The 27,748-nt window shown below is 44.4% G+C and overlaps 1 protein-coding gene across 1 annotated transcript in view; it reads right to left on the minus strand.

The window, feature by feature from the left end:
- NCAN (neurocan) overlaps positions 1-27,748 on the minus strand; it is a 238,339-nt gene that overhangs the window by 56,320 nt on the left and 154,271 nt on the right. Inside the window, exon 7 of the mRNA XM_066604529.1 lies at positions 21,157-22,560. Coding sequence (XP_066460626.1) covers positions 21,157-22,560 — 1,404 coding nt within the window. The remainder of the gene's footprint in view (positions 1-21,156; positions 22,561-27,748) is intronic.

The following is a 27,748-nucleotide window of genomic DNA, read 5'->3' on the forward strand; positions in this document are numbered from 1 at the left end:
GCACCCTTAGTACTTGTCCTAATATATAGGAACCCATACATGGCTACATAGGGCACCCTTAGTACTTGTCCTAAAAAAAGAGACCCAGACATGGCTACACAGTGCGCCCTTAGTACTTGTACTAATATATAGGGGCCAGATATGGCTACACGGGGCACCCTTAGTACCTGTCCTAATATATAGGGACCCAGAAATGACTACACAGGGCACCCTTAGTACTTGTCCTATTATATAGGGGACCAGACATGGCTACAGAGGGCACCCTTAGTACTTGTCCTAATATATAGGACCCAGATATGGCTACACAGGGCACCCTTAGTACCTGTCCTAAAATATAGAGACCCAGACATGGCTACAGAGGGCATCCTTAGTACTTGTCCAAATATATAGGGACCCAGACAGGACTACACAGGGCACCCGTAGTACTTGTCCTACTATATAAGGGACCCAGATATGGCTACACAGGGCACCCATAGTACGTGTCCTAATATATAGGTAACCAGACATGACTACACAGGACACCCTTAGTACTTGTCCTAATATATAGAGACCCGGACATGACTACACAGGGCACCCTTAGTACTTGTCCTAATATATAGGGGACCAAAACATGACTACACAGTGCACCCTTAGTACTTGTCCTAATATATAGGGACCAGACATGACTACACAGGGCACCCTTAGTACTTGTCCTAATATATAGGGGACCAAAACATGACTACACAGTGCACCCTTAGTACTTGTCCTAATATATAGGAGACCAGACATGACTACACAGGGCACCCTTAGTACTTGTCCTAATATATAGGGGACCAAAACATGACTACACAGTGCACTCTTAGTACTTGTCCTAATATATAGGAGACCAGATATGATGACACAGTGCACCCTTAGTGCTTGTTCTAATATATAGGACACCAGACATGACTACACAGTGCACCTTTAGTACTTGTCCTAATATATAGACACCCAGACATGACTACACAGTGCACCCTTAGTACTTGTCCTAATATATAGGAGACCAGACATGACTACACAGGGCACCCTTAGTACTTGTCCTAATATATAGGAGACCAAGACATGGCTACACAGGGCACTCTTAGTACTTCTCCTAATATATAGGGGACCGAGACATGACTACACAGTGCGCCCTTAGTACTTGTTCTAATATATAGGTGACCCAGACATGACTACACAGTGCACTCTTAGTACTTGTACTAATATATAGAAACCCATACATGGCTACATAGGGCACCCTTAGTACTTGTCCTAATGTATAGAGACCCAGACATAGCTACACAGTGCACCCTTAGTACTTGTACTAATATATAGGGGGCCCAGACATGACTACACAGGGCACCCTAAGTCCTTGTCATAAAATATAGAGACCCAGACATGACTATACAGTGCACCCTTAGTACTTGTCCTAATATACAGATACCCAGACATGGCTACAGAGGGCACCCTAAGTATTGTCCTAACTTATAGGGACCCAGACATGGCTACAGAGGGCACCCTTAGTACTTGTCCTAATATATAGGGACCCAGAGATGACTACAAAGGGCACCCTTAGTCCTTGTCCTAATATATAGTAGACCCAGACATGACTACACAGTGCACCCTTAGTACTTGTTCTAATATATAAGTGACCCAGACATGACTACACAGTGCACCCTTAGTACTTGTACTAATATATAGAAACCCATACATGGCTACATAGGGCACACTTAGTACTTGTCCTAATGTATAGAGACCCAGACATGGCTACACAGTGTGCCCTTAGTACTTGTCCTAATATATAGGGGACCCAGACATGACTACATAGTGCACCCTTAGTACTTGTCCTAAAATATAGAGACCCAGACATGACTATACACGGCACCCTTAGTGCTTGTCCTTATATATAGTAGACCCAGACATGTCTACACAGGGCACCCTTAGTACTTGTCCTAATATATAGGGACCCAGACATGACTACACAGGGCATCCATAGTACTTGTCCAAATATATAGAGACCCAGACATGGCTACAGAGGGCACCCTTGGTACTTGTCCTAATACATAGGGACCCAGACATGGCTACAGAGGGCACCCTTAGTACTTGTACTAATATATGGGGACCCAGACATGACTACACAGGGCACCCTTAGTACTTGTAATAATATATAGGGACCAGACATGACTACACAGTGCACCCTTAGTACTTGTCCTAATATATAGGGACCCAGACATGACTACACAGTGCACCCTTAGTACTTGTAATAATATATAGGAACCCATGCATGGCTACATAGGGCACCCTTAGTACTTGCCCTAATATGTAGAGACCCAGACATGGCTACACAGTGCACCCTTAGTACTTGTACTAATATATAGGGAACCCAGACATGACTACACAGGGCACCCTTAGTACTTGTCCTAAAATATAGAGACCCAGACATGACTATACAGTGTACCCTTAGTCCTTGTCCTAATATATAGGGGACCGAGACATGACTACACAGTGCGCCCTTAGTACTTGTTCTAATATATAGGTGACCCAGACATGACTACACAGTGCACTCTTAGTACTTGTACTAATATATAGAAACCCATACATGGCTACATAGGGCACCCTTAGTACTTGTCCTAATGTATAGAGACCCAGACATGGCTACACAGTGCACCCTTAGTACTTGTACTAATATATAGGGGGCCCAGACATGACTACACAGGGCACCCTTAGTACTTGTCCTAAAATATAGAGACCCAGACATGACTACACAGGGCACCCTTAGTACTTGTCCTAATATACAGATACCCAGACATGGCTACAGAGGGCACCCTTAGTACTTGTCCTAAAATATAGAGACCCAGACATGACTACACAGGGCACCCTAAGTACTTGTCCTAACATATAGGGACCCAGACATGGCTACAGAGGGCACCCTTAGTACTTGTCCTAATATATAGGGACCCAGAGATGACTACACAGGGCACCCTTAGTCCTTGTCCTAATATATAGGGGACCGAGACATGACTACACAGTGCACCCTTAGTACTTGTTCTAATATATAGGTGACCCAGACATGACTACACAGTGCACCCTTAGTACATGTACTAATATATAGAAACCCATACATGGCTACATAGGGCACACTTAGTACTTGTCCTAATGTATAGAGACCCAGACATGGCTACACAGTGCACCCTTAGTACTTGTACTAATATATAGGACCCAGATATGGCTACACAGGGCACCCTTAGTACTTGTCCTAAAATATAGAGACCCAGACATGGCTACAGAGGGCACCCTTAGTACTTGTCCTAATATATAGGTGACCCAGACATGACTACACAGTGCACCCTTAGTACTTATCCCAATATATAGAGACCCAGACATGGCTACACAGTGCACCCTTAGTACTTGTTCTAATATATAGGTGACCCAGACATGACTACACAGTGCACCCTTAGTACTTGTCCCAATATATAGAGACCCAGACATGGCTACACAGTGCACCCTTGGTACTTGTCCTAATATATAGAGACCCAGACATGGCTACACAGTGCGCCCTTAGTACTTGTACTAATATATAGGACCCAGATATGGCTACACAGGGCACCCTTAGTACTTGTCCTAAAATATAGAGACCCAGACATGGCTACAGAGGGCATCCTTAGTACTTGTCCTAATATATAGGGGACCAAAACATGACTACACAGTGCACCCTTAGCACTTGTCCTAATATATAGGGACCAGACATGACTACACAGGGCACCCTTAGTACTTGTCCTAATATATAGGGGACCAAAACATGACTACACAGTGCACCCTTAGTACTTGTCCTAATATATAGGGGACCAAAACATGACTACACAGTGCACCCTTAGTACTTGTCCTAATATATAGGAGACCAGATATGACGACAGAGTGCACCCTTAGTGCTTGTCCTAATATATTGGACACCAGACATGACTACACAGTGCCCCTTTAGTACTTGTCCTAATATATAGACACCCAGACATGACTACACAGGGCACCCTTAGTACTTGTCCTAATATATAGGTGACCAGACATGACTACACAGGGCACCCTTAGTACTTGTCCTAATATATAGGAGACCCAGACATGGCTACACAGGGCACCCTTAGTACTTGTCCTAATATATAGGAGACCAAGACATGGCTACACAGGGCACCCTTAGTGCTTGTCCTAATATATAGGGGACGCAGACATGGCTACACAGGGCACCCTTAGTGCTTGTCCTAATATAAAGAGACCCAGACATGACTACACAGTGTACCCTAAGTACTTGTCCTAATGTATAGAGACCCAGACATGACTACACAGTGTACCCTTAGTACTTGTCCTAATATATAGTAGACCCAGACATGACTACACAGTGCGCCCTTAGTACTTGTTCTAAGATATAGAGACCCAGACATGACTATACAGTGTACCCTTAGTCCTTGTCCTAATATATAGGGGACCGAGACATGACTACACAGTGCGCCCTTAGTACTTGTTCTAATATATAGGTGACCCAGACATGACTACACAGTGCACCCTTAGTACTTGTACTAATATATAGAAACCCATACATGGCTACATAGGGCACACTTAGTACTTGTACTAATATATAGGGGGCCCAGACATGACTACACAGTGCACCCTTAGTACTTGTCCTAATATACAGATACCCAGACATGGCTACAGAGGGCACCCTAAGTACTTGTCCTAACATATAGGGACCCAGACATGGCTACAGAGGGCACCCTTAGTACTTGTCCTAATATATAGGGACCCAGAGATGACTACACAGGGCACCCTTAGTCCTTGTCCTAATATATAGGGGACCGAGACATGACTACACAGTGCACCCTTAGTACTTGTTCTAATATATAGGTGACCCAGACATGACTACACAGTGCACCCTTAGTACTTGTACTAATATATAGAAACCCATACATGGCTACATAGGGCACACTTAGTACTTGTCCTAATGTATAGAGACCCAGACATGGCTACACAGTGCACCCTTAGTACTTGTACTAATATATAGGGGGCCCAGACATGACTACACAGGGCACCCTTAGTAATTGTCCTAAAACATAGAGACCCAGACATGACTATACAGTGCACCCTTAGTACTTGTCCTAATATACAGATACCCAGACATGGCTAAAGAGGGCACCCTAAGTACTTGTCCTAACATATAGGGACCCAGACATGGCTACAGAGGGCACCCTTAGTACTTGTCCTAATATATAGTGACCCAGACATGACTACACAGGGCACCCTTAGTACTTGTCCTAATATATAGGGACCCAGACATGGCTACACAGTGCGCCCTTAGTACTTGTCCTAATATATAGGGGACCCAGACATGACTACATAGTGCACCCTTAGTACTTGGCCTAAAATATAGAGACCCAGACATGACTATACACGGCACCCTTAGTGCTTGTCCTTATATATAGTAGACCCAGACATGTCTACACAGGGCACCCTTAGTACTTGTCCTAATATATAGGGACCCAGACATGACTACACAGGGCATCCTTAGTACTTGTCCAAATATATAGAGACCCAGACATGGCTACAGAGGGCACCCTTGGTACTTGTCCTAATACATAGGGACCCAGACATGGCTACAGAGGGCACCCTTAGTACTTGTACTAATATATGGGGACCCAGACATGACTACATAGGGCACCCTTAGTACTTGCAATAATATATAGGGACCAGACATGACTACACAGTGCACCCTTAGTACTTGTCCTAATATATAGAGACCCAGACATGACTACACAGTGCACCCTTAGTACTTGTAACAATATATAGGAACCCATGCATGGCTACATAGGGCAGCCTTAGTACTTGCCCTAATATGTAGAGACCCAGACATGGCTACACAGTGCACCCTTAGTACTTGTACTAATATATAGGGGGCCCAGACATGACTACACAGGGCACCCTTAGTACTTGTCCTAAAATATAGAGACCCAGACATGACTATACAGTGCACCCTTAGTACTTGTCCTAATATACAGAGACCGAGACATGGCTACAGAGGGCACCCTAAGTACTTGTCCTAATATATAGGGACCCAGACATGGCTACAGAGGGCACCCTTAGTACTTGTCCTAATATATAGGGACCCAGACATGACTACACAGGGCACCCTTAGTACTTGTCCTAATATATAGGGACCCAGACATGGCTACACAGTGCGCCCTTAGTACTTGTCCTAATATATAGGGGACCCAGACATGACTACACAGTGCACCCTTAGTACTTGTCCTAAAATATAGAGACCCAGACATGACTATACAGGGAACCCTTAATGCTTGTCCTTATATATAGTAGACCCAGACATGTCTACACAGGGCACCCTTAGTACTTGTCCTAATATATAGGGACCCAGACATGACTACACAGTGCACCCTTAGTACTTGTCCTAATATATAGAGACCCAGACATGGCTACAGAGGGCACCCTTAGTATTTGTCCTAATACATAGGGACCCAGACATGGCTACAGAGGGCACCCTTAGTACTTGTACTAATATATGGGGACCCAGACATGACTACACAGGGCACCCTTGGTACTTGTACTAATATATGGGGACCAGACATGACTACACAGTGCACCCTTAGTACTTGTCCTAATAAATAGAGACCCAGACTTGGCTACAGAGGGCACCCTTAGTAGTTGTACTAATATATGGGGACCCAGACATGACTACACAGCACACCCTTAGTACTTGTCCTAATATGTAGGGGACCCAGACTACACAGTGCACCCTTAGTACTTGTCCTAATATATAGAGACCCATACATGGCTACACAGTGCACCCTTAGTACTTGTCCTAATATATAGAGACCCAGACATGGCTACACAGGGTACCCTTAGTTCTTGTCCTAATATATAGAGACCCAGACATGGCTACACAGGGCACCCTTAGTACTTTTCTTAATATATAGGGGACCTAGACATGGCTACACAGTGCACCCTTAGTACTTGTCCTAATATATAGAGGCCCAGACATGACTACACAGGGCACCCTAAGTACTTTTCCTAATATATAGGGACCAGACATGACTACACAGGGCACCCTTAGTACTTGTCCAAATATATGGGAGACCCAGACATGTCTACACAGTGCACCCTTAGTACTTGTTCTAATATATAGGGACCCAGACATGGCTACACAGTGCACCCTTGGTACTTGTCCTAATGTAGAGAGACCCAGACATGGCAACACAGGGCACCCTTAGTACTTGTCCTAATATATGGGGAACCCAGACTACACAGTGCACCCTTAGTACTTGTCCTAATATATAGAGACCCAGACACGGCTACACAGGGCACCCTTAGTACTTGTCCTAATATATAGGGGACCGAGACATGACTACACAGTGCACCCTTAGTACTTGTTCTAATATATAGGGACCCAGACGTGGCTACACAGTGCACCCTTGGTACTTGTCCTAATGTATAGAGACCCAGACATGGCAACACAGGGCACCCTTAGTACTTGTCCTAATATATGGGGGACCCAGACTACACAGTGCACCCTTAGTACTTGTCCTAATATATAGAGACCCATACATGGCTACACAGTGCACCCTTAGTACTTGTCCTAATATATAGAGACCCAGACATGGCTACACAGGGCACCCTTAGTACTTGTCCTAATATATAGAGACCCAGACATGCCTACACAGGGCCCCCTTAGTACTTGTCCAAATAAATAGGGGACCTAGACATGGCTACACAGTGCACCCTTAGTACTTGTCCTAATATATAGAGACCCAGACATGACTACACAGTGCACCCTTAGTACTTGTCCTAATATATAGGATACCCAGACATGAATGCACAGTGCACCCTAAGTACTTGTCCTAATATATAGGGACCAGACATGACTACACAGCACGCCTTTAGTACTTGTCCTAATATATAGGGACCCAGACATGGCTACAGAGGGCACCCTTGGTACTTGTCCTAATATATAGAGACCCAGACATTGCTACACTGGTCACCCTTAGTACTTGTCCTAATATATAGGGGACCCAGACTACACAGTGCACCCTTAGTACTTGTCCTAATATATAGAGACCCAGACATGGCTACACAGGGCCCCCTTAGTACTTGTCCTAATATATAGGGGACCCAGACTACACAGTGCACCCTTAGTACTTGTCCTAATATATAGAGACCCAGACATGGCTACACAGGGTACCCTTAGTACTTGTCCTAATATATAGAGACCCAGACATGCCTACACAGGGCACCCTTAGTACTTGTCCTAATATATAGGGACCAGACATGACTACACAGCGCACCCTTAGTACTTGTCCTAATATATAGAGACCCAGACATGGCTACACAGGGCACCCTTGGTACTTGTCCTAATATATAGAGACCCAGACATGGCTACACAGGGCACCCTTAGTACTTGTCCTAATATATAGGGGACCTAGACTACACAGTGCACCCTTAGTACTTGTCCTAATATATAGAGACCCAGACATGAGTACACAGGACACCCTAAGTACTTTTCCTAATATATAGGGACCAGACATGACTACACAGGGCACCCTTAGTACTTGTCCAAATATATGGGAGACCCAGACATGGCTACACAGTGCACCCTTAGTACTTGTCCTAATATATAGGGACCCAGACATGGCTACACAGTGCACCCTTGGTACATGTCCTAATATATAGAGACCCAGACATGGCTACACAGGGCACCCTTAGTACTTGTCCTAATATATAGGGGACCCAGACTACACAGTGCACCTTTGGTACTTGTCCTAATATATAGAGACCCATACATGGCTACACAGTGCACCCTTAGTACTTGTCCTAATATATAGGGACCCAGACATGGCTACACAGGGCACCCTTAGTAATTGTTCTAATATATAGAGACCCAGACATGCCTACACAGGGCCCCCTTAGTACTTGTCCGAATATATAGGGGACCTAGACATGGCTACACAGTGCACCCTAAGTACTTGTCCTAATATATAGAGACCCAGACATGACTACACAGTGCACCCTTAGTACTTGTCCTAATATATAGGATACCCAGACATGAATGCACAGTGCACCCTAAGTACTTGTCCTAATATATAGGGACCAGACATGACTACACAGCGCACCCTTAGTACTTGTCCTAATATATAAGGACCCAGACATGGCTACAGAGGGCACCCTTGGTACTTGTCCTAATATATAGAGACCCAGACATTGCTACACAGGTCACCCTTAGTACTTGACCTAATATATAGGGGACCCAGACTACACAGTGCACCCTTAGTACTTGTCCTAATATATAGAGACCCAGACACGGCTACACAGGGCACCCTTAGTACTTGTCCTAATATATAGGGGACCCAGACTACACAGTGCACCCTTAGTACTTGTCCTAATATATAGAGACCCATACATGGCTACACAGTGCACCCTTAGTACTTGTCCTAATATATAGAGACCCAGACATGGCTACACAGGGTACACTTAGTACTTGTCCTAATATATAGGGACCCAGACATGACTACACAGTGCACCCTTAGTACTTGTCCTAATATATAGAGACCCAGACATGGCTACAGAGGGCACCCTTAGTATTTGTCCTAATACATAGGGACCCAGACATGGCTGCAGAGGGCACCCTTAGTACTTGTACTAATATATGGGGACCCAGACATGACTACACAGGGCACCCTTGGTACTTGTACTAATATATGGGGACCAGACATGACTACACAGTGCACCCATAGTACTTGTCCTAATAAATAGAGACCCAGACATGGCTACAGAGGGCACCCTTAGTAGTTGCACTAATATATGGGGACCCAGACATGACTACACAGCACACCCTTAGTACTTGTCCTAATATGTAGGGGACCCAGACTACACAGTGCACCCTTAGTACTTGTCCTAATATATAGAGACCCAGACATGGCTACACAGGGTACCCTTAGTACTTGTCCTAATATATAGAGACCCAGACATGGCTACACAGGGCACCCTTAGTACTTTTCTTAATATATAGGGGACCTAGACATGGCTACACAGTGCACCCTTAGTACTTGTCCTAATATATAGGGGACCGAGACTACACAGTGCACCCTTAGTACTTGTCCTAATATATAGAGACCCAGACATGGCTACACAGGGCACCCTTAGTACTTGTCCTAATATATAGGGGACCCAGACTACACAGTGCACCCTTAGTACTTGTCCTAATATATAGAGACCCAGACATGGCTTCACAGGGTACCCTTAGTACTTGTCCTAATATATAGAGACCCTGACATGCCTACACAGGGCACCCTTAGTACTTGTCCTAATATATAGGGTACCTAGACATGGGTACACAGTGCACCCTTAGTTCTTGTCCTAATATATAGAGACGCAGACATGACTACACAGGGCACCCTAAGTACTTGTCCTAATATATAGGGACCAGACATGACTACACAGCGCACCCTTAGTACTTGTCCTAATATATAGAGACCCAGACATGGCTACACAGGGCACCCTTGGTACTTGTCCTAATATATAGAGACTCAGACATGGCTACACAGGGCACCCTTACTTGTCCTAATATATAGGGGACCCAGACTACACAGTGCACCCTTAGTACTTGTCCTAATATATAGAGACCCAGACATGAGTACACAGGGCACCCTAAGTACTTTTCCTAATATATAGGGACCAGACATGGCTACACAGGGCACCCTTAGTACTTGTCCAAATATATGGGAGACCCAGACATGGCTACACAGTGCACCCTTAGTACTTGTCCTAATATATAGGGACCCAGACATGGCTACACAGTGCACCCTTGGTACATGTCCTAATATATAGAGACCCAGACATGGCTACACAGGGCACCCTTAGTACTTGTCCTAATATATAGGGGACCCAGACTACACAGTGCACCTTTGGTACTTGTCCTAATATATAGAGACCCATACATGGCTACACAGTGCACCCTTAGTACTTGTCCTAATATATAGGGACCCAGACATGGCTACACAGGGCACCCTTAGTACTTGTTCCAATATATAGAGACCCAGACATGCCTACACAGGGCCCCCTTAGTACTTGTCCTAATATATAGGGGACCTAGACATGGCTACACAGTGCACCCTTAGTACTTGTCCTAATATATAGAGACCCAGACATGACTACACAGTGCACCCTTAGTACTTGTCCTAATATATAGGATACCCAGACATGAATGCACAGTGCACCCTAAGTACTTGTCCTAATATATAGGGACCAGACATGACTACACAGCGCACCCTTAGTACTTGTCCTAATATATAAGGACCCAGACATGGCTACAGAGGGCACCCTTGGTACTTGTCCTAATATATAGAGACCCAGACATTGCTACACAGGTCACCCTTAGTACTTGACCTAATATATAGGGGACCCAGACTACACAGTGCACCCTTAGTACTTGTCCTAATATATAGAGACCCAGACACGGCTACACAGGGCACCCTTAGTACTTGTCCTAATATATAGGGGACCCAGACTACACAGTGCACCCTTAGTACTTGTCCTAATATATAGAGACCCATACATGGCTACACAGTGCACCCTTAGTACTTGTCCTAATATATAGAGACCCAGACATGGCTACACAGGGTACCCTTAGTACTTGTCCTAATATATAGGGACCCAGACATGACTACACAGTGCACCCTTAGTACTTGTCCTAATATATAGAGACCCAGACATGGCTACAGAGGGCACCCTTAGTATTTGTCCTAATACATAGGGACCCAGACATGGCTACAGAGGGCACCCTTAGTACTTGTACTAATATATGGGGACCCAGACATGACTACACAGGGCACCCTTGGTACTTGTACTAATATATGGGGACCAGACATGACTACACAGTGCACCCATAGTACTTGTCCTAATAAATAGAGACCCAGACATGGCTACAGAGGGCACCCTTAGTAGTTGCACTAATATATGGGGACCCAGACATGACTACACAGCACACCCTTAGTACTTGTCCTAATATGTAGGGGACCCAGACTACACAGTGCACCCTTAGTACTTGTCCTAATATATAGAGACCCAGACATGGCTACACAGGGTACCCTTAGTACTTGTCCTAATATATAGAGACCCAGACATGGCTACACAGGGCACCCTTAGTACTTTTCTTAATATATAGGGGACCTAGACATGGCTACACAGTGCACCCTTAGTACTTGTCCTAATATATAGGGGACCCAGACTACACAGTGCACCCTTAGTACTTGTCCTAATATATAGAGACCCAGACATGGCTACACAGGGCACCCTTAGTACTTGTCCTAATATATAGGGGACCCAGACTACACAGTGCACCCTTAGTACTTGTCCTAATATATAGAGACCCAGACATGGCTTCACAGGGTACCCTTAGTACTTGTCCTAATATATAGAGACCCTGACATGCCTACACAGGGCACCCTTAGTACTTGTCCTAATATATAGGGTACCTAGACATGGGTACACAGTGCACCCTTAGTTCTTGTCCTAATATATAGAGACGCAGACATGACTACACAGGGCACCCTAAGTACTTGTCCTAATATATAGGGACCAGACATGACTACACAGCGCACCCTTAGTACTTGTCCTAATATATAGAGACCCAGACATGGCTACACAGGGCACCCTTGGTACTTGTCCTAATATATAGAGACTCAGACATGGCTACACAGGGCACCCTTAGTACTTGTCCTAATATATAGGGGACCCAGACTACACAGTGCACCCTTAGTACTTGTCCTAATATATAGAGACCCAGACATGAGTACACAGGGCACCCTAAGTACTTTTCCTAATATATAGGGACCAGACATGGCTACACAGGGCACCCTTAGTACTTGTCCAAATATATGGGAGACCCAGACATGGCTACACAGTGCACCCTTAGTACTTGTCCTAATATATAGGGACCCAGACATGGCTACACAGTGCACCCTTGGTACATGTCCTAATATATAGAGACCCAGACATGGCTACACAGGGCACCCTTAGTACTTGTCCTAATATATAGGGGACCCAGACTACACAGTGCACCTTTGGTACTTGTCCTAATATATAGAGACCCATACATGGCTACACAGTGCACCCTTAGTACTTGTCCTAATATATAGGGACCCAGACATGGCTACACAGGGCACCCTTAGTACTTGTTCCAATATATAGAGACCCAGACATGCCTACACAGGGCCCCCTTAGTACTTGTCCTAATATATAGGGGACCCAGACATGGCTACACAGTGCACCCTTAGTACTTGTCCTAATATATAGGATACCCAGACATGAATGCACAGTGCACCCTAAGTACTTGTCCTAATATATAGGATACCCAGACATGAAAGCACAGTGCACCCTAAGTACTTGTCCTAATATATAGGGACCAGACATGACTACACAGCGCACCCTTAGTACTTGTCCTAATATATAAGGACCCAGACATGGCTACAGAGGGCACCCTTGGTACTTGTCCTAATATATAGAGACCCAGACATTGCTACACAGGTCACCCTTAGTACTTGACCTAATATATAGGGGACCCAGACTACACAGTGCACCCTTAGTACTTGTCCTAATATATAGAGACCCAGACATGGCTACACAGGGCACCCTTAGTACTTGTCCTAATATATAGGGGACCCAGACTACACAGTGCACCCTTAGTACTTGTCCTAATATATAGAGACCCAGACATGACTACACAGTGCACCCTTAGTACTTGTCCTAATATATAGGATACCCAGACATGAATGCACAGTGCACCCTAAGTACTTGTCCTAATATATAGGGACCAGACATGACTACACAGCGCACCCTTAGTACTTGTCCTAATATATAAGGACCCAGACATGGCTACAGAGGGCACCCTTGGTACTTGTCCTAATATATAGAGACCCAGACATTGCTACACAGGTCACCCTTAGTACTTGACCTAATATATAGGGGACCCAGACTACACAGTGCACCCTTAGTACTTGTCCTAATATATAGAGACCCAGACATGGCTACACAGGGCACCCTTAGTACTTGTCCTAATATATAGGGGACCCAGACTACACAGTGCACCCTTAGTACTTGTCCTAATATATAGAGACCCATACATGGCTACACAGTGCACCCTTAGTACTTGTCCTAATATATAGAGACCCAGACATGGCTACACAGGGTACCCTTAGTACTTGTCCTAATATATAGAGAACCAGACATGGCAACACAGGGCACCCTTAGTACTTGTCCTAATATATAGGGGACCCAGACTACACAGTGCACCCTTAGTACTTGTCCTAATATATAGAGACCCAGACATGACTACACAGGTAACCCTAAGTACTTTTTCTAATATATAGGGACCAGACATGACTACACAGGGCACCCTTAGTACTTGTCCAAATATATGGGAGACCCAGACATGGCTACACAGTGCACCCTTAGTACTTGTCCTAATATATAGGGACCCAGACATGGCTACACAGTGCACCCTTGGTACTTGTCCTAATATATAGAGACCCAGACATGGCTACACAGGGCACCCTTAGTACTTGTCCTAATATATAGGGGACCCAGACTACACAGTGCACCTTTAGTACTTGTCCTAATATATAGAGACCCAGACATGCCTACACAGGGCCCCCTTAGTACTTGTCCTAATATATAGGGTACCTAGACATGGCTACACAGTACACCCTTAGTACTTGTCCTAATATATAGAGACCCAGACATGACTACACAGTGCACCCTTAGTACTTGTCCTAATATATAGAGACCCAGACATGACTACACAGGGCACCCTTAGTACTTGTCCTAATATATAGGACACCCAGACATGAATGCACAGTGCACCCTAAGTACTTGTCCTAATATATAGGGACCAGACATGATTACACAGCGCACCCTTAGTACTTGTCCTAATATATAGGGACCCAGACATGGGTACAGAGGGCACCCTTGGTACTTGTCCTAATATATAGAGACCCAGACATTGCTACACAGGGCACCCTTAGTACTTGTCCTAATATGTAGGGGACCCAGACTACACAGTGCACCCTTAGTACTTGTCCTAATATATAGAGACCCAGACATGGCTACACAGGGCACCCTTAGTACCTGTCCTAATATATAGAGACCCAGACATGACTACACAGGGCACCCTAAGTACTTGTCCTAATATATAGGGGACCCAGACTACACAGTGCACCCTTAGTACTTGTCCTAATATATAGAGACCCATACATGGCTACACAGTGCACCCTTAGTACTTGTCCTAATATATAGAGACCCAGACATGGCTACACAGGGCACCCTTAGTACTTGTCCTAATATATAGAGACCCAGACATGCCTACACAGGGTTCCCTTAGTACTTGTCCTAATATATAGGGGACCAGACATGGCTACAGAGGGCACCCTTAGTACTTGTCCTAATACATAGGGACCAGACATGGCTACACAGTGCACCCTTAGTACTTGTCCTAATATATAGGGACCAGACATGACTACACAGGGCACCCTTACTAGTTGTCCTAATATATAGCGACCAGACATGGCTACAGAGGGCACCCTTAGTACTTGTCCTAATATATAGTAGACCCAGACAAGACTACACAGCTCACTCTGGGGAAACGTAGAGAACATTTCTGGCTTAGGGTGTATTTAATTGGGCGATTTCTGTGCATTGCGAGATGCACGTGAAAAGAACCCATTGTCTTTAATGAGTGCATTTACATTACATTGCAGTTTTTCCTTTGCAGCGATGCAAGAAGATGCAAAGGAAGGGAATAATGGATGATCTTCACGTGTACAAAAATTTCAAGTGCACCAATGAGATGTTCTTGTAAAGTGCATCACATATGCATAAAAATTGTGCCTTTGTTCAAGTTTGTTTGACCGATATTGCACATGCCTGGTGTAAATGCACCTAGCGTGTCTTCTTGCACCGTGAAGGTCACGCTACTGTGTGCATTTTTAGCGCAAGTTGCTATGCTTACTGCACTGTCATGATTGAAAAGGCTTTGCAGACTAATTCGTCCCGGAGCGCAATTGTTCGGGGACTAGGCTTATTATCAGAGGCTGGGATTGGAGCATCAAGTGGTGGTTGTGATTGGCTGAGTGGGCTGTCACTCAGCCGACTCAGCCAATGAGAGCAATCTGTTGCTGGAGGCGGGGATTTCCAATCCCCGTCACTAGCAAAAAAACCTCTGACAGCTTGCCAAGTGCCGGCAGACTGCATGGAGGTCCAGAGAGCAGCGCCGTGACCCCGACAGCACCTGCCAGGTGAGTATTGTTTTTTTTAGCATCCTTGGCTGCGTTTTCAGCTGTGCTGAAAATGCAGCCAAAACGCTGGTATAATGCGCTGCTGAAACTGCGCTGAATCTGCAGTAAACGCAGCATTAAAAACGCTGCGCTTCTGCAAACGCCTGTGTGAGGGAGGCTTTACACAGATGTTTTCCCTGCTGATTTCTCTGCGTTGTGAAATATACAGAAATCGCATGTGACAATAAACCATATGCTTTTTCTCTCATGGTGCTTGGAAAGAAGCGACGTCATAGAAGAATTGCAGCATGTGTAGTGGCCCAGAACCAGCGGGGGCGCTCTATAATGTTATATGTCTATCGTGTGCCATTGTCCCGTTAGTGTCTTAATTGTAGCGTGCATTTGGTATGTGTAGTGCATCTCTGCAGCACTTAATGGGTTATGTCTGGAAAATGAATCTTGTTGTATGTCATGTGACCTTGTAATATATATGTGTGTGCAATGTGCAAGGAGAAGAGAGTTGTCATAGTGTTCTTCTTGGTGGAGTGCTTGCAAAGAGAAGGATTCAGTTAACCCGTCTGCAAGCGAGTGAACCACAAAGGCATTGATCAGTCTGTGTACGAAGAATGGAAGAAGCTGAGCAATTCCCTTTTGCTTGGACTGGGCCTACCCTACTCAGGATGTGCCAGTGCTACCACTAAGCACTGAGAGAGAGAAGGACTGCTACTGAAAAAAGAAAGGCACCAGAAGCAAGAGTGTTGACCGGTAGAGTGTTGGAGAGAGAAAGAGCGGGATCCCACAGATAACTGGGACTGTGGATTGTCCGGATTACCCTGAGAGTCCTCCCTGACACACCACCTTCTAGCAGTGTAATTCGTGCCTGACAAATGTTGTGCGTTGAAACTTTGCTGAAGTTACAGTAAACGGACATTACCGACCGCTCCTGGTTTGTCCAGAAAGTATCCCTGTGTGTTGACAGTTATTTACTTCACTGAGATTCACTCAGAGGACGGAACAATGCCATCACAAGTGATAAGAAGATTGCAGGGAGACTCTGGTTGCATGTTCCCTGTGACCTCCCCCAGTAGTAACTTGGACAGGTCTCAAGTTACCCCCAGGGGAGGAGATGGTAGCGCCACCGTGACAAGGCCCTTATGTACCCTGCTGTCTCCTCGGCTGTGGGCCTGCTCCTTGGATGCTGCACATGTCATATTTGTGGGCGAAATTGCCAATTCTTTCCTACGGGAGCTAAAGAGACAAGATGGGCTGCCATGTATGTGAGTTTCATGCGAGTGCGATGCAATTTATCTTATTCCCATATGAGAAAATCACAAGTGCTGCAATGCAAATAAGCATCCCATTTGCATAAAAACTGCATCTTTGCAGCTGCGATATCAGTTGACATTTCTTGGATTATATGGTACTCACCCGTATACATATATTCCCAATACCAATTGTATATGATGTTGATTCTAGCTTGCTGCATAAATGGTGCTAATCTACTCCGGAAATTAAGTTGTTGTCCAATAGTAGTAGAGCGCCATCATGTTATATTAATGTGAATGCGGAAAAAAGAGAAAGATGGATAAACAGCGTGTTGGTGTTTCTCAGTTGGCTAAGGATGGACGTCCGCGATTTATTAGTGGTGGACGTGCATGTGCGGAGGTGCTGCCAGCCTAATAAATAACACGTCATGCAGCATATGGGACATGGTTAAAAATTTGGCGCCAGGCGCAATTCCCTGAAAGAGTGTTAAAATATAAATAGTATTCTTTATTGTGTAAAAGTTAAGAACCGGCAAAAAACGTGTGTCAAGGCAAAGACTCTATCAGTTATGCTGGGATAGGACACGACTGGCTACTGATTGAATACTTGGTTGTGCCTATTGGCGAACATCATGAAATACCACCAGTAGGGGGCGTGTCGGAGCTCCAGATCGCCTCGAAATGCGTTATTCTGCTGGTTGTTAATGTTTATACAATAAAGAAGACTAATTATACTCCTAATGCTACTTCACTTTGGAGATTTGCGCCTGTCATCAGATTCTTAAACCACTTCCCTCATGTTAGTTTAGGCAACCGAGACATAATTTTGCATATGATCTTTGCACTGGCTCAGAACATTTGGCGTTAGTTACTAAGTTTAGGAGAAATGTCCATGTATGAATAATTTATTCTGAAGGAGCGGGCGTTTGGCTCGGCCATTACTGCGTTGTAGTATAGTTTTGCCAAATATGTCATATCAGTGGGCTTGTGTTGTAAATCTCGCTACTAATAATCAACTAACAGAAGCAAATGCCATAAATGTCAAGACTTGCGGTAAAAAAATGAAGTAGTTATTTTGGGAATATTTACAGGGAGTATACAACCCTTATTAAATTTACGGCGGTCTTGGAATGGGCTCGCTGGGCCTCATTAACAGAACGCAGCTGCGAAGTTCTCCCTTTTTGATTGGCAAAGAGCAAAGAGAATAGCTATGGTTGCTATGGAAACATTGTCACCTGGACATATGGATCCACCGGTAGACTCCGAGTACTAAATGTATTTACTGCCGGAGAGGAGAATGGTGCAGGAGAAGGTTAATTGGGTTCCAGAGTTGAAGGATTCTTGTTTAGTTAACCATCCTGGACGTTATGGCTAATTCCCATAAGAACATGCATATAATAAAAAAACTATAAAATACTTTTCTTTTTTAATCTCCAAGTACATTAGAACCGATATATATTATAAAATAACATCTCTTGGAATACTTTGGATGTACGCACTCCCTCAATGGCCATGAAACTGTTGTTTATATGTTTATTATTCTGGTTAATGAGTTATATGACCAGCATGGCAGTGATACGCAGAAAGCATAAAGTTTCCACTATGATTCATTTATCTCCTAAGGCGGATTTCATTCAACATGTCATTCCTAACAAACCCTTATTTTCCATTGCTGACTTCATTGTTTGGCATCCAAGCGAAAGCAACATTATACAAAAAAATATAGGGGGACATTTAAGAAGGCTTTACACCAGTTTTCTGGCAAAATATTGCTCAAAGGCCGCTTGCGCAAAAATTTTGCGACTTTTCAGTCTTCTGCAGCGACCCTGCTACTTTTTTGAAAAGAAGGTGGGGCTTGTCAGGCCGCCCTAGACTGACAGATTTATGTATACCGTATATACTCGAGTATTACCCGACCCGAGTATAAGCCGAGTCAATAAGTTCCACCACAAAAAACTGGTACTACTTATTGACTCGAGTATAAGCTGAGCTATACTCGAGTATATACTAGGTAAAGAAAAAATGCAATACTCACCTCCCAGCCGGCGTATGTGTCTGTGCGACAAGCTGCTTGAATTCTCAGGGCTGTCATTCCCGCCGTCCTCTCTGCTCGGCTCTGTCAGTGCTGTGTAAGTAAGTGCTATGATTGGATTGAGCGCCAGCCAATCACAGCTGGCACTTGATCCAATCACAGCGCTTACTTACACAACACTGACGGCAGGGGATTTGAAAACCGAGCAGGGAGAATTCTAAAGCAGCTGGATTGGCTGTGAATGATCAAGCACCGGCTGTGATTGGCCGGCGCTCGATCCAATCACAGCTCTTACTTACACAGCGCTAATGGCGTAGGATTTGAAAACAGAGCAGGGAGATTACAGCGGGAAAAATTCTAAAGCAGCTTGATTGGCTGTGAATGGTTGAGCACCGGCTGTGATTGGCTGACGCTTGATCCCATCACAGCTCTTACTTACACAGCGCTGACGGCGGGGAATGACAGAGCCCAACAAAGAGTACAGCGGGAGATGACAGCTGCCGCACCACCGCCGGAGACACAGATGCCGGCTGGGAGGTGAGTATGGAGGTTTTTTTTTTTTTTAAGCCTTCCCTGACTCGAGTATAAGCCGAGGAGGCTTTTTCAGCACAATAAAAAATGTGCTGAAAAACTAGGCTTATACTCGAGTATATACAGTAATTTACACCAGAAACTAGCATAAATTATATCAGAGATTTACACCTGGCCGAACATTTCTGTGAAGGCGCGCAGAGGTGTCGGGCGTGCGCCTCTTCATGTATTCAGCACGCTAATTGCTCGGGTGAATTATACTAAGCCCGGTGGCGGGAATGCTGAGCTCAGTAAATTTCCCCCATGGTTTGCAAGTAAACAAAATGAAGCAATTAATCAGCAAATAATATCTACTGTGACAGGATGAGGATGAGGTGTAGTTTTGCCCTGCCACCCCCTGGGATGGGGCAATGGGGATGGTAGGGCAAAAGTAACGTATTGGAAACATTGCCCTGCCTTTGAATTTAGGACAATAAATTGGACGCTATTCCCAAGCTGCTGATATTCCTGTAGATGAATGGATATGATACACATTCCTTTTTAGTGGTGAAGGAGTGCTTGTCACAAGAAATAGACTTTGACTGTGACATTTGGTCACTGTACCATATCAGCATTTCCTGTGGAGGACAGTGACTTATAAAAAAAGAAGCTTTGGTCAGCCATATCTATGGAAAAGGTAAGAGATGGAGCTTGCAGAGTACCTGCAGGAGCTGGTGGACTAGATGCGTGGTATGTGGCCAGCTGGCAACTTATTGGAGAACTTTACATATGTTTAGGAAATGAGAGTGGAGGTAAAAAGAATGCTTGTGATTGGTGGGGAAGCTGGGGGAACATGAGGCAAGTAATCAAGTGAATCTCCATTTGACAACTATTTTGCCGAACGTCAGGGACCGAGGGTGCAGGAGTGCATTCTGACATCCCTGCCTTGGACACGCTTGTTCTGCTTTTTCAATGCATTTGTGTAAAAACAGCAGAAGATAAGCAGTAAATAAATAAGGTAAAATACAGAATGTACCTTGCGCACTGTGATCTTCAATCAACCACTGAGCACCGTCTTCCCCACCACTTCCCGCTTCACTTTCCTTCTCAAGAGATATTGTTTTTTCCAAATCACTGGCTTCTGTGGACTCCAACAGTGAATGAAGAAAATTAGTCCGCGGGTCAACAGTAGACGAGAAAAGAGAACTGTTTTTTGAATTCTTATTTTGTTCTGCTCCATAATTCATTTTGTCCAAAATGTCATTCGAAGGTGAAATGCTTGATTCCTTCACAAGCTTTGTTGGTTCAGTTATCAGGTTACCTACAAATTCTGGAGAATATTCCTCTCCAGTTAAAGCCGAGGCTGGTAGTGTTGGGTTAAAATTCAAATGAGATTTTGATGTTCGACTCACAATTCCCACACTGGGCTCTACAGTCATATCGGGACTTGTGTTTAGAATGACTGAACTTGGAACGGAGGTGTGGTCCGTTTCCAGAATTGAGTTGATATGTTCCGTAGACGTAATCCAAACTTTGCTCATTTCAGTCACCATCTCAGTTCTATGCAAGGCTTCATTAGAATTTGTGACCTCTACTTCATTGTTTGAGACTTGACTTTCTCTGTCAGTTACAGCATTGTGTATAGATGATGATGGAGGGTTTGTACTTTTTGGTGATAGTGGAGTTGGCAGAGTTACACCTTGACTCCTTTTGTCTAACTCTTGCAGGTTACTTGTGCGAATTGTTGGGTGAGAAATATTTTGGATAGTCTCCATTGTTTCACTCTCAAGATGGTTATTGTGATTGGAAAGTGGAAGTGTATTCAGCGCATCGGAATCCAGTTCTCTAGAGATAATATCAGGAACCTTTGTTACTGATGCGTTAACATTTTGGGATGTAAATGACTCTTTTGCTTTTAAAGACAATGCCAACTTTTCAGAGAAAGTCTTCTCTCTGCCTTGGCGTTCCTGAAAGTTGCTATATAGATTTACACTTTCATTCACTCTTCTATCAGCTTCTTGTACTGATGTTGGATTTTCTATTGTTGGGAAGAAGAAATCATCTGATAGCTGGGCTTCTAATGTTGAATACAGCGGTTTAGATGTTTCTGATTTTCTTATAGTGGAATCACCTGAAAACCATTCAAGGTCTTCACTACTGTGAAGTTTTCCTTCCAACGCAGCATTAGGAAGTCTGGTACCAAACGGATACGCGTTCACCGATGTATGTTGGCCTGTCGTTGGCTTGGGGGCTATAGGACTTTGGTTTCCTTCAATTTCAATATTGTAGTCTTGTATTCTTTTGTTTCTGAGGGAGTCTTTAGATAGTGATTGCGTTGATGTGGTTTTATATTCACGGTCTACATTGTAGCTGTCAACTCCATGAACCATGTTTATTTCCAGGCGGTCAGATTTCTCTGAACTTACATTGCCAATCAATCCTAAAAAACAGACCACAGAAAGTTAGTTTCTATTAATTTACTAGCCCATACTGAAAAACCACAATTTGTTCTAAAGAGATTTGACATTAGTGGACTGATTGTACATAGCAAAGTTATATTGTTAATGACAATGTTCTCATCTTTGACATCTAATACAATTCAGGGCAGCACTACTCCACTCAACCCACAGGGTGGGACCAACCTTGTGCACGCCACAAAAGGGATCCGGATCCTGAGACCCCAAAGTAGTGCAAGCAAAAGAGAAGAATCTGTGGCAGCAAGCAGCGATGCAGTAAAAACTTCTTCCTTTAACGTCGTTTGTGTATGGAGAAATAAAGGAAGAAGTTTTTACTGCATCGCTGCTTGCTGCCACAGATTCTTCTCTTTTGCTCATCTTTGACATCAACATTACTTGAAAACTGTTTACTGTCCATATGTACTAAATCTAAGGCTATGTTCACATTAGCATCAGAAGTTCAGTTCCATCAGTGATTTCCACTATAAGGGCGGACACCCACTGGCGATATTTAGCTAAGATAGATAATAGCTAAGATATTGCTATTCATGAATGAATAGCTAAGCAGTATCTGTAATTGGCTGAGCACTCAGCCAATAGCTAAGCACTAGCTGTTATTGGCTGAGCGCTCAGCTAATCAGCACAGCCCTGAAAGTGCTGGACAGCAGTGTCCGGGAGCCAGCTGAAGGACGCGTCTGAGCGGCGGAGAGGTGAGTAATTTTTTAAAACTTTTTTTTACCACTTATTGATGATTTTCAGGGAAGGGCTTATATTTCAAGCCCTTCCCCGAAAATCATACTGCAGGGTTTGCCAAAAACACTGCTTTCAATGGGACTGGCAGCAGCGCCGATCCCATTAAAAGCAATGGGATAGCATGCTGCACTTCTGCCACAGCTGTCACAGCTGTGGCAGAAGTCCGCGGTATTCTCCGCATCTTTTCAATGGGGCTAGCACTGCTGCTGCTGGCCCATTGAAAAGACTGGCGATATCCCGGCGTCATCCCTGTTTTTTTTGTGCACTGCGAGGTGAGAGTTTTCACTTCCTCTCGCAGCACAGTGGAGAAAATAACTACAGTGGGTATCCGCCCTAACTCTGGAAGCAATACTGCAGCATGCTACACTATTTTGGTGAGGAAAATACCGGATAGCTGGATGGAAACCGAATGGACTCCATTATAATCAATGAGTGCCATTCAGTTCCATCATAGGATGGTTCCATTTGACCAGTGGATTCCATTTTCCTGCTGCAAGAAAATGGAGACCATAACATTGATGTGAACATAACTTTACATTCAGTGCAATTTCACTGTTGCTACATGGGAAATATTTAGATACAAATGACATATAGATTTTCAAGACAAGGATTTGTATTAAGAATAGTAATGTCATAGCTAAAGACAGAACTATTGTCATTTGCATCAGCGAACGAGACAGTGATGTCATTGCTAACTCGTTTGCTCTCGTGCAGCCTGTTTAGACAGGCGAATTCGTCATTGACTTGCTGATGTGGATCATTCAGGATCGTTCAGTGTATTTTTGCTCATTTGAACGATGTTTTGAACGATAACCATTCCATTTAAAAGCACCTTGTGATAATGGATATGCTTCAATGAGATAGCAGAAGGATATTAGATAAAAGAAGTAATGATTGTCTGTTGCTACACTTGTGAACATACATAGTCCAATAGCAGCTAAAAGGCAACAAAATCAGCTATCTACACAGCTACAATGCTCCCAGATGATAAATGTATTATATACCGTAGGAGAATCTAAAACTCATCTTTTATTACACCTATATTAAAAACAGTCTTCGGGATGATAATAACATGTAAATCCAATTTCAATACGTGATTGACGTTAATATAAATCCAGATATGCTGCCCATTCACGAAATGACATAGAGAAGGGGTTAGGGGCTGGAAAACTAATAACCAATATAGGCAAATTAGTAATAAACTGGTAACAATGTGTATGCCGAGCATATAAGCCCAAATATCCACCGACTTCCTGTAGCCCAGGTGGTCCATGCCAATCGCAAGTTGAACTGTACAAAATAGCCAACCCACCTCCCGTAAACACCACACCTTCACAGCACGTATGCGCCGGCCAGATACTGACAGCTGACCTGCCCACCGCATGACGTCACTGATCCACAGCGCACATGTGCATCAGACCAGCTGTATATGACTGCCTGAAACCAGCGATCACAACAGCCAACTCGCTCTGGCCCGTTTATAGGCTGCTTAATCACTCAGCAGACAGCTTTAATTCAGAACGGAAAAGGAACAAAGTCAGACCGAAGTGCAGGGCAGACGCACACAATCATATATCAGCCTCAAATCAATACATGTTGAAAAAAGTACTGATAATCTCCAATCCATAGATTAATACAATCAGATATTCCGCCTAAAACCACATGCCAATAATAATATCCATTGGCATAAATCTTCTTAGCCGGCAGATTAAACCTAATACAATAATCACTGAGCTAAATCCTCAAAAACATAACTAGCTACTCCGTAATTTTATTGGTAATCTCCAAAGAGGGATTCACCCACGTCTTAAAGACTATATGAGAGAAGCAAAGGAGAGCATCTTATTCAATCCCTTCGGACACAAACTACCCACCCTGAATCTACGATCAACATCACCCCAACGTTCATTATTTCTCAAATGCTCAACTCCTCGAAACTTCAAGCTACCAGGATGCCCATTATGATATTCCCGTACATGAGAGGTCAAAGGCGTCCTTAGCCATTGCAAAATATTACTTACGTGACCAAGAATTTTGCGCTTAAATTGCTAGGTGGTTTTCCTATATAATTTTTAGGGCAGGGGCATGTGACCATGTATATAATATTTATAGTGTGACAATTAAGGAATTCTCTAATATTGAACTGCTGTCTCATGCAGCACGTCCGTACCATACTCTTAAAGACATAGCCATATGCTCTACAATGCCCACACTTATAGGTACCTTCTGACTATCACGCGAAGTGAGGGCTCAGTCACACGGGCACATCGGCACCCGTGTGACTGACAGTTAGAAGACGGCCGTACCTGAAGACGGCCGTCTCTCTCCAGCCCTGATGAAAGAACACATGACCTGCAATGAATCGGGTCACATGTCCTTCATCCCAGCGCAGCAGAGAGACGTCCGTCTTCAGGTACGGCCGTCTGCTGGCTGCAGTAACACGCTGCGCCCATGTAACTGAGCCCTAATGATATTCTCTGTAGGATCGATATGGCTGTGAACCAGGTGATCTTTCAAATTAGTAATCGAAGGTATAACAGTCAAACCTTCCATAATATCAGAGTCGTTCCGAAGGATTGATCTTCTTTATTTTTAAAAGGACACCGTGGAGTGCAAAAACTACATCACCCATAATGCCCCACTGCCAGTTACTGAAGAGTGCGCATTCACAACTTACAAACTGTGTCATCATTACAGAATGTGAAAGTACTGAGAGTGCCTGAGCATACAGATCGTAACCAATGGGTACCAATGCAGAACTAAGCAGGAGATCAACTACGATCAAAAATTGCACCAAGAAAGACAGCAGGTGGGCAATACCATAAAGTTTGCAAAGGACAAATTTTATCAGGTGAACAGAACACCTGAGCACGGGCCTTCTCCAATGAATAGTTGTAGAGCTACAGATGTTTCTTGTGCTTCAGAAAATGTTGTTTTGGCAAGAGGAAAAGGAAAGAGAGGAAGCAGGAGAAGGAGGGCAGCAGTCCCACCAGCAGCAGCACCTTGAGGGCACAGTGTCCTTTTTGTGGACACATGAGAGCTTTAGCTGCGTATTTTCATACTGACATATTTTTTAATTTGGGGGGAAGTAGGAGGAGGAAACATGGTGGAAGCAGGAGAATAAAAGCAGCACCACCAGCAACAGCACCTCAAGGGTGGATTGTGGTATTGATAGAAATCTATGTTCAGAGTAAGAATTGCCAGCAGGCCAACTAATCAGTGGAATCTGCCATGGGGGTGCAGAAGTCAAGTGAAATCCACACCTGGCGATCCACCTTGTCTGTGGATAGGTGGATATAGCTGTCAGTTATCACACCACCAGCTGTGCTAAACACCCTTTTTGATAGCACACTGGCAGCGGGGCAGGCAAGCACCTCTAAAGCATGTTCAAGCCTCAGCTACTCATCCAGCTTAGACACCCAGAAGTCAAAGGGGCCAATGCCATGTCTGAGTATATCCATGTGGGAGCTGACATACTTTTGGACCATCATGGATAAGCGCTGCCAGTGACTGTCAGTCCTGCCCTATGCTTTTTATGCATGCTGCAACAAGCTGAAAAGCTATGCCACACCTCTGTTAGACTTCCCCTGCCACTGGTGGTGGTGCTGCTCCAGCAGCCTACTGCTCATCCATTATGAGCCGCAGAGCTGCAATTGACTGTGGATGTATACCCACGGCCATGGGGAAATGCTCTGCTCAAGCTATTTAAAAGTCTGTCCTGATAGTGCTGCATTTTGAGGTTCCTCTCCACTGTCAGAATAAAATTTGTCATTTTGTCCTTATAGCGAGGATCAAGGAGGATGGTCACCCAGTAATGATTGATGTTTTGGTGTGGGTTATGCGATGGTCCTTCTGCAAGCACTGCAGCATAAAAGCACTCATATACCTCAAAGTGCCTAAGGGTGATGGCCTACATTCCTTGGTGTCAGGCCTAAGAATGTCTTCTGGCTGGTCCTGCTATCCACGTAGAATAGCTGGGGTTAGTGATGAATGGAAGGAATGTTGCATAGCCCCCTCTCTTGCCTCTGGTCCTATACTACCCCCCTCCTTTTCCTTCTTCTTTATAGTTTTCTCACTTGTGGAGAAAAATGTTGGATAATGTGCCCCCATTTCTTGCCCAAAACCACCCTCCCTGCAGTGTTGAGTAAGGGCGTACAGGCCAGACAGTTGAGAGAATGGTATGCCTTCCTCCTCCTGTGACAACACATTATTGTCCCTGAAGTCAGCCTGCTGGAAGAGATGCCACAGGGCAACAGAGATGGTCTTACTGATTAGTGCGTCATTACAACTGATCATTTTCTTCGCTTCCTCAAAGCAGGCTAAAACAACACACATGTATCTGCTCTGCAGCCACTCCAAAGGCGTCAAGTGACCAACCTCTATACAGCGTCAGGTAATGGCATCCACCAACTGGTGCTC

This window comes from Eleutherodactylus coqui, chromosome 5 (genome assembly GCF_035609145.1).
Source record: "Eleutherodactylus coqui strain aEleCoq1 chromosome 5, aEleCoq1.hap1, whole genome shotgun sequence".
NCBI lineage: Eukaryota > Metazoa > Chordata > Amphibia > Anura > Eleutherodactylidae > Eleutherodactylus > Eleutherodactylus coqui.